The following is a 7,868-nucleotide window of genomic DNA, read 5'->3' as shown; positions in this document are numbered from 1 at the left end:
TTCTCCAGTCTCCAGCCTCCAGCCCTCAGTCTCCAGCCCTCAGTCTCCAGCCCTCAGTCTCCAGCCCTCAGCCTCCAGCCCTCCTTCTCCAGCCCTCATTCTCTAGCCCTCAGACTCCAGCCCTCAGACTCCAGCCCTCAGACTCCAGCCCTCAGACTCCAGCCCTCAGACTCCAGCCTCCAGCCCTCAGTCTCCAACCCTCAGTCTCCAACCCTCAGTCTCCAACCCTCAGTCTCCAACCCTCAGTCTCCAACCCTCAGTCTCCAACCCTCAGTCTCCAACCCTCAGCTTCCAGCCCTCAGCCTCCAGCCCTCAGTCTCCAGCCCTCAGTCTCCAACCCTCAGTCTCCAACCCTCAGCCTCCAGCCCCTGTCTGTCTGTCTGTCTGTCTGTCTGTCTGTCTGTCTGTCTGTCTGTCTGTCTGTCTGTCTGTCTGTCTGTCTGTCTGTCTGTCTGTCTGTCTGTCTGTCTGTCTGTCTGTCTGTCTGTCTGTCTGTCTGTAATGGCTTTTTAATTGTAGAAAAACAGTGGAGTGTTTGGGCATCAGTGCACAGCCAGACTTCAGTCTCTCGCCCTCAGTCTCCAGCGTTCACTCTCCAGCCCTCAGCCTCCAGCCCTCAGACACAAGCCCTCAGTCTCCAGCCCTCAGCCTCCAGCCCTCAGCCTCCAGCACTCAGACTCCAGCCCTCAGACTCCAGCCCTCAGACTCCAGCCCTCAGACTCCAGCCCTCAGACTCCAGCCCTCAGACTCCAACCCTCAGTCTCCAACCCTCAGTCTCCAACCCTCAGCCTCCAACCCTCAGCCTCCAGTCTCCAGCCTCCAGTCTCCAGCCCTCAGTCTCCAGCCCTCCTTCTCCAGCCCTCCTTCTCCAGCCCTCCTTCTCCAGCCCTCAGTCTCCAGCCCTCCTTCTCCAGTCTCCAGCCTCCAGCCCTCAGTCTCCAGCCCTCAGTCTCCAGCCCTCAGTCTCCAGCCCTCAGCCTCCAGCCCTCCTTCTCCAGCCCTCATTCTCTAGCCCTCAGACTCCAGCCCTCAGACTCCAGCCCTCAGACTCCAGCCCTCAGACTCCAGCCCTCAGACTCCAGCCCTCAGACTCCAGCCCTCAGTCTCCAGCCTCCAGCCCTCAGTCTCCAACCCTCAGTCTCCAACCCTCAGTCTCCAACCCTCAGTCTCCAACCCTCAGTCTCCAACCCTCAGTCTCCAACCCTCAGCTTCCAGCCCTCAGCCTCCAGCCCTCAGTCTCCAGCCCTCAGTCTCCAACCCTCAGTCTCCAACCCTCAGCCTCCAGCCCCTGTCTGTCTGTCTGTCTGTCTGTCTGTCTGTCTGTCTGTCTGTCTGTCTGTCTGTCTGTCTGTCTGTCTGTCTGTCTGTCTGTCTGTCTGTCTGTAATGGCTTTTTAATTGTAGAAAAACAGTGGAGTGTTTGGGCATCAGTGCACAGCCAGACTTCAGTCTCTCGCCCTCAGTCTCCAGCGTTCACTCTCCAGCCCTCAGCCTCCAGCCCTCAGACACAAGCCCTCAGTCTCCAGCCCTCAGCCTCCAGCCCTCAGCCTCCAGCACTCAGCCTCCAGCCCTCAGACTCCAGCCCTCAGACTCCAGCCCTCAGACTCCAGCCCTCAGACTCCAGCCCTCAGACTCCAGCCCTCAGACTCCAGCCCTCAGACTCCAGCCCTCAGACTCCAACCCTCAGTCTCCAACCCTCAGTCTCCAACCCTCAGCCTCCAACCCTCAGCCTCCAGTCTCCAGCCTCCAGTCTCCAGCCCTCAGTCTCCAGCCCTCCTTCTCCAGCCCTCCTTCTCCAGCCCTCCTTCTCCAGCCCTCAGTCTCCAGCCCTCCTTCTCCAGTCTCCAGCCTCCAGCCCTCAGTCTCCAGCCCTCAGTCTCCAGCCCTCAGTCTCCAGCCCTCAGCCTCCAGCCCTCATTCTCCAGCCCTCATTCTCTAGCCCTCAGCCTCCAGCCCTCAGACTCCAGCCCTCAGACTCCAGCCCTCAGACTCCAGCCCTCAGACTCCAGCCCTCAGACTCCAGCCCTCAGACTCCAGCCCTCAGACTCCAGCCCTCAGTCTCCAGCCTCCAGCCCTCAGTCTCCAACCCTCAGTCTCCAACCCTCAGTCTCCAACCCTCAGTCTCCAACCCTCAGTCTCCAACCCTCAGTCTCCAACCCTCAGCTTCCAGCCCTCAGCCTCCAGCCCTCAGTCTCCAGCCCTCAGTCTCCAACCCTCAGTCTCCAGCCCTCAGTCTCCAGCCCTCAGACTCCAGCCCTCAGACACCAGCCCTCAGACTCCAGCCCTCAGACTCCAGCCCTCAGTCTCCAGCCCTCAGTTTCCAAATATCAGTCTCCAGCCCTCAGTCTCCAGCCCTCAGTCTCCAGCCCTCAGTCTCCAGCCCTCAGTCTCCAGCCCTCCTTCTCCAGCCTCCAGCCCTCAGACTCCAGCCCTCAGACTCCAGCCCCCCTTCTCCAGCCCTCAGACTCCAGCCCTCAGACTCCAGCCTCCAGCCCTCAGACTCCAGCCCTCAGACTCCAGCCCTCAGACTCCAGCCCTCAGACTCCAGCCCTCAGACTCTAGCCCTCCTTCTCCAGCCCTCCTTCTCCAGCCTCCAGCCCTCAGACTCCAGCCCCCCTTCTCCAGCCCTCCTTCTCCAGACTCCAGCCCTCAGACTCCAGCCCTCAGACTCCAGCCCTCCTTCTCCAGCCCTCCTTCTCCAGCCTCCAGCCCTCAGACTCCAGCCCTCAGACTCCAGCCCTCAGACTCCAGCCCTCAGACTCCAGCTTCCAGCCCTCAGACTCCAGCCCTCAGACTCCAGCCCTCAGACTCCAGACTCCAGCCCTCAGACTCCAGCCTCCAGCCCTCAGTCTCCAGCAGAAAAGTGTTACTGTTCTACAATCCTTCTCTCCCATGCCTCTAAAACTCCCATCCATTATACTCAGCCTTACCAAACAGATGCCCTGAATACCTTTATATTTTCACTCTTACTGAATATGTCTATATTTTCTCCTCTTCTCTCTCCCTACATATATATCACCCTTCATTTCAATCTGGCTTTGTCACTGGCCTAATGAGCCTCTGCGAAAAAGTTAGACATGGTGTGTGTCTATGTTGTCTGGGATGTATAGTCTGAGGCCAGTTCTATGTGGTGTGGATCTATGTTGTCTGGGTTAGATGTGTTATATGTGGTGTCTATGGATCTATGTTGTCTGGGATGTATAGACAGACAGAATGGGCTTCAGAGTCTGGAGTGAAGATTTATGGGATTGGTCCTCCAGTTGGTCCTCCAGTTGAGGGGGGTGAAAGAGAGATGGATGAAAGAGGGGATAGAGAGAGGTGGTGTGGGATGGGATGGAGGTTGTAGTCTAGCTCTGCTGTGGTATGATGAATTTGGCGTGGGGGGTGAGAGTGTTACTCAAGGTTGGGGTAATGAATGTAAGGGATTGGGGTTTGAGTGTGGGGGGTGCGTGATAGATGTAGTATATCTGAAAATATTGTTTTTCTGGGTGATACTACCAATACTCTCCTATCTGGAGTAGTGCAGGTCTGCATCATCTCTCTCTCTCTCTCTCATTCTCTCGCTCTCATTCTCTCGCTCTCATTCTCTCGCTCCCTGTCTCTCTCTCTCTCTCTCTCTCTCTCTCTCTCTCTCTCTCTCTCTCTCTCTCTCTCTCTCTCTCTCTCTCTCTCTCTCTCTCTCTCTCTCTCTCTCTCTCTCTCTCTCTCTCTCTCTCTCTCTCTCTCTCTCTCTCTCTCTCTCTCTCTCTCTCTCTCTCTCTCTCTCTCTCTCTCTCTCTCTGTCTCTCTCTCTCTCTCTCTCTCTCTGTCTCTCTCTCTGTCTCTCTCTCTGTCTCTCTCGATCTTTTTGTTACTATAGATTTTTCTACTCTTGATGATAATCTGCACATTAATACTGACAGCGTATTTGCATATGGTGTGTGATGACCAATATTAGTATTATTTCATTATATTCATTATTCCTTATTTTATTTTATTATTTCATTATTTCATTATTGATTTCCTTAATATATCCACTTGAGCGTAATAGCTGAGATTTTGTTTTGTATTGTTGCTCTCCATATGTATTTAGTCAGTGAAGGATCGCCATGGGAAGATGAGTGTTCTCCACTACGACCCTTTTAGAGATATCAATAGCAGAGGTGATAGAGGCTATTACACCGGTTTGACGTATTGTATTCCACACACTGCTATTTCAAGGATAGAGGAAATTGATAGACAGACAGACACACACAAACACTGTCTGTCTGTCTGTCTGTCTGTCTGTCTGTCTGTCTGTCTGTCTGTCTGTCTGTCTGTCTGTCTGTCTGTCTGTCTGTAATGGCTTTTTAATTGTAGAAAAACAGTGGAGTGTTTGGGCATCAGTGCACAGCCAGACTTCAGTCTCTCGCCCTCAGTCTCCAGCGTTCACTCTCCAGCCCTCAGCCTCCAGCCCTCAGACACAAGCCCTCAGTCTCCAGCCCTCAGCCTCCAGCCCTCAGCCTCCAGCCCTCAGACTCCAGCCCTCAGACTCCAGCCCTCAGACTCCAGCCCTCAGACTCCAGCCCTCAGACTCCAGCCCTCAGACTCCAGCCCTCAGACTCCAGCCCTCAGACTCCAGCCCTCAGTCTCCAACCCTCAGTCTCCAACCCTCAGCCTCCAGTCTCCAGCCTCCAGTCTCCAGCCTCCAGTCTCCAGCCCTCAGTCTCCAGCCCTCCTTCTCCAGCCCTCCTTCTCCAGCCCTCCTTCTCCAGCCCTCAGTCTCCAGCCCTCCTTCTCCAGTCTCCAGCCTCCAGTCTCCAGCCCTCAGTCTCCAGCCCTCAGACTCCAGCCCTCAGACTCCAGCCCTCAGACTCCAGCCCTCAGACTCCAGCCCTCAGACTCCAGCCCTCAGACTCCAGCCCTCAGTCTCCAGCCTCCAGCCCTCAGTCTCCAACCCTCAGTCTACAACCCTCAGTCTCCAACCCTCAGTCTCCAACCCTCAGTCTCCAACCCTCAGTCTCCAACCCTCAGTCTCCAACCCTCAGTCTCCAACCCTCAGCTTCCAACCCTCAGCCTCCAGCCCTCAGTCTCCAGCCCTCAGTCTCCAGCCCTCAGTCTCCAACCCTCAGTCTCCAGCCCTCAGTCTCCAGCCCTCAGACTCCAGCCCTCAGACACCAGCCCTCAGACTCCAGCCCTCAGACTCCAGCCCTCAGTCTCCAGCCCTCAGTTTCCAAATATCAGTCTCCAGCCCTCAGACTCAGGTCTCCAGCCCTCTGTCTCTAGCCCTAAGTCTCTATACCTCAGTCTCCAGCCCTCGGACACAAGCCCTCAGCCTCCATCCCTCAGTCTCCAGCCCTCAGTCTCCAGCCCTCAGTCTCCAGCCCTCAGTCTCCAGCCCTCAGTCTCCAGCCCTCAGTCTCCAGCCCTCAGTCTCCAGCCCTCAGACTCCAGCCCTCAGACTCCAGCCCCCCTTCTCCAGCCCTCAGACTCCAGCCCTCAGACTCCAGCCTCCAGCCCTCAGACTCCAGCCCTCAGACTCCAGCCCTCAGACTCCAGCCCTCAGACTCCAGCCCTCAGACTCTAGCCCTCCTTCTCCAGCCCTCCTTCTCCAGCCTCCAGCCCTCAGACTCCAGCCCCCCTTCTCCAGCCCTCCTTCTCCAGACTCCAGCCCTCAGACTCCAGCCCTCAGACTCCAGCCCTCCTTCTCCAGCCTCCAGCCCTCAGACTCCAGCCCTCAGACTCCAGCCCTCAGACTCCAGCCCTCAGACTCCAGCTTCCAGCCCTCAGACTCCAGCCCTCAGACTCCAGCCCTCAGACTCCAGACTCCAGCCCTCAGACTCCAGCCTCCAGCCCTCAGTCTCCAGCAGAAAAGTGTTACTGTTCTACAATCCTTCTCTCCCATGCCTCTAAAACTCCCATCCATTATACTCAGTCTTACCAAACAGATGCCCTGAATACCTTTATATTTTCACTCTTACTGAATATGTCTATATTTTCTCCTCTTCTCTCTCCCTACATATATATCACCCTTCATTTCAATCTGGCTTTGTCACTGGCCTAATGAGCCTCTGCGAAAAAGTTAGACATGGTGTGTGTCTATGTTGTCTGGGATGTATAGTCTGAGGCCAGTTCTATGTGGTGTGGATCTATGTTGTCTGGGTTAGATGTGTTATATGTGGTGTCTATGGATCTATGTTGTCTGGGATGTATAGACAGACAGAATGGGCTTCAGAGTCTGGAGTGAAGATTTATGGGATTGGTCCTCCAGTTGGTCCTCCAGTTGAGGGGGGTGAAAGAGAGATGGATGAAAGAGGGGATAGAGAGAGGTGGTGTGGGATGGGATGGAGGTTGTAGTCTAGCTCTGCGGTGGTATGATGAATTTGGCGTGGGGGGTGAGAGTGTTACTCAAGGTTGGGGTAATGAATGTAAGGGATTGGGGTTTGAGTGTGGGGGGTGCGTGATAGATGTAGTATATCTGAAAATATTGTTTTTCTGGGTGATACTACCAATACTCTCCTATCTGGAGTAGTGCAGGTCTGCATCATCTCTCTCTCTCTCTCTCTTCTCTCTCTCTCTTCTCTCTCTCTCTTCTCTCTCTCCCTCTCTCTCTCTCTCTCTCTCTCTCTCTCTCTCTCTCTCTCTCTCTCTCTCTCTCTCTCTCTCTCTCTCTCTCTCTCTCTCTCTCTCTCTCTCTCTCTCTCTCTCTCTCTCTCTCTCTCTCTCTCTCTCTCTCTCTCTCTCTCTCTCATTCTCTCACTCCCTGTCTCTCGCTCTCTCTCTCTCGCTCTCTGTCTCTCGCTCTCTGTCTCTCGCTCTCTGTCTCTCTCTGTCTCTCTCTGTCTCTCTCTGTCTCTCTCTGTCTCTCTCTGTCTCTCTCTGTCTGTCTCTCTCTCTCTCACTCTCTCACTCTCTCATTCTCTCGCTCCCTGTCTCTCGCTCCCTGTCTCTCGCTCTCTCTCTCTCGCTCTCTCTCTGTCTCTCGCTCTCTGTCTCTCTCTCTCTCTCTCTCTGTCTCTCTGTCTCTCTCTCTCTCTCTCTCTGTCTCTCTTTCTCTCTCTCTCTCTCTCTTTCGCTCTCTCTCTCTCTCTGTCTCTCGCTCTCCGTCTCTCGCTCTCCGTCTCTCGCTCTCCGTCTCTCGCTCTCCGTCTCTCGCTCTCCGTCTCTCGCTCTCCGTCTCTCGCTCTCCGTCTCTCGCTCTCTGTCTCTCTGTCTCTGTCTCTCTTTCTCTCGCTCTCTGTCTCTTGCTCTCTATGTCTCTCGCTCTCTATGTCTCTCGCTCTCTATGTCTCTCGCTCTATGTCTCTCTCTCTCTGTCTCTCTCTGTCTCTCGCTCTCTCTGTCTCTCGCTCTCTGTCTCTCGCTCTCTGTCTCTCGCTCTCTGTCTCTCGCTCTCTGTCTCTCGCTCTCTGTCTCTCGCTCTCTGTCTCTCGCTCTCTGTCTCTCGCTCTCTGTCTCTCGCTCTATGTCTCTCGCTCTATGTCTCTGTCTCCCTCTCTCTCTCTCCCCCTTCACTCTGTATTTTGTTGAGCACAGGAGGGTAGAGACAAACCTATCTGTTCCAGCAGACACACAGTGACCTGGACCGTCTGCTATCTAGTGCCAGAACCACTGGACTGACAGAGCGAAAAGAACACATTTCCGCTGCCAAACCAGGAGTGCCCGACTTTACAGCAGCAGCAAGCTTTAGGCCTGCCTGGCCTGGTTCCAAACCAATCTCTGCCACACTCATCTACTAGTCAAGGGCTGTGTCCCAATAGACTATGTGTCCTTTTCTTCATGCTCGCTGATGTGGAAAGTAAAAAAGAAAAAATGGAGGTGGAACCCCATCTGGGCCTTTCCCATATCAGTGGTCATTGAGAGGAGAGGAGAGGAGCAGCTGAAACTAGTCTTTACATTTCTGTTTGACCC

At 54.9% G+C, this 7,868-nt stretch overlaps 1 protein-coding gene across 1 annotated transcript; it reads left to right on the top strand.

Moving 5' to 3' along the window:
* Positions 1–106: 106 nt before the first annotated feature.
* LOC139567429 (mucin-2-like) lies at positions 107–5,544 on the top strand (the record flags this gene model as incomplete). Its single annotated transcript, XM_071388783.1, has 5 exons — positions 107–315; positions 600–1,290; positions 1,484–2,686; positions 4,418–4,682; positions 4,817–5,544. Coding segments are annotated over 5 exons (3,096 nt in total), but the record flags the coding sequence as incomplete, so codon positions are not given.
* Positions 5,545–7,868: the final 2,324 nt, after the last annotated feature.

Source organism: Salvelinus alpinus, unplaced genomic scaffold (genome assembly GCF_045679555.1).
Source record: "Salvelinus alpinus unplaced genomic scaffold, SLU_Salpinus.1 scaffold_563, whole genome shotgun sequence".
In the NCBI taxonomy this organism is placed as follows: Eukaryota; Metazoa; Chordata; class Actinopteri; order Salmoniformes; family Salmonidae; genus Salvelinus; species Salvelinus alpinus.
This window is presented reverse-complemented; position numbering and strand designations above follow the sequence as displayed.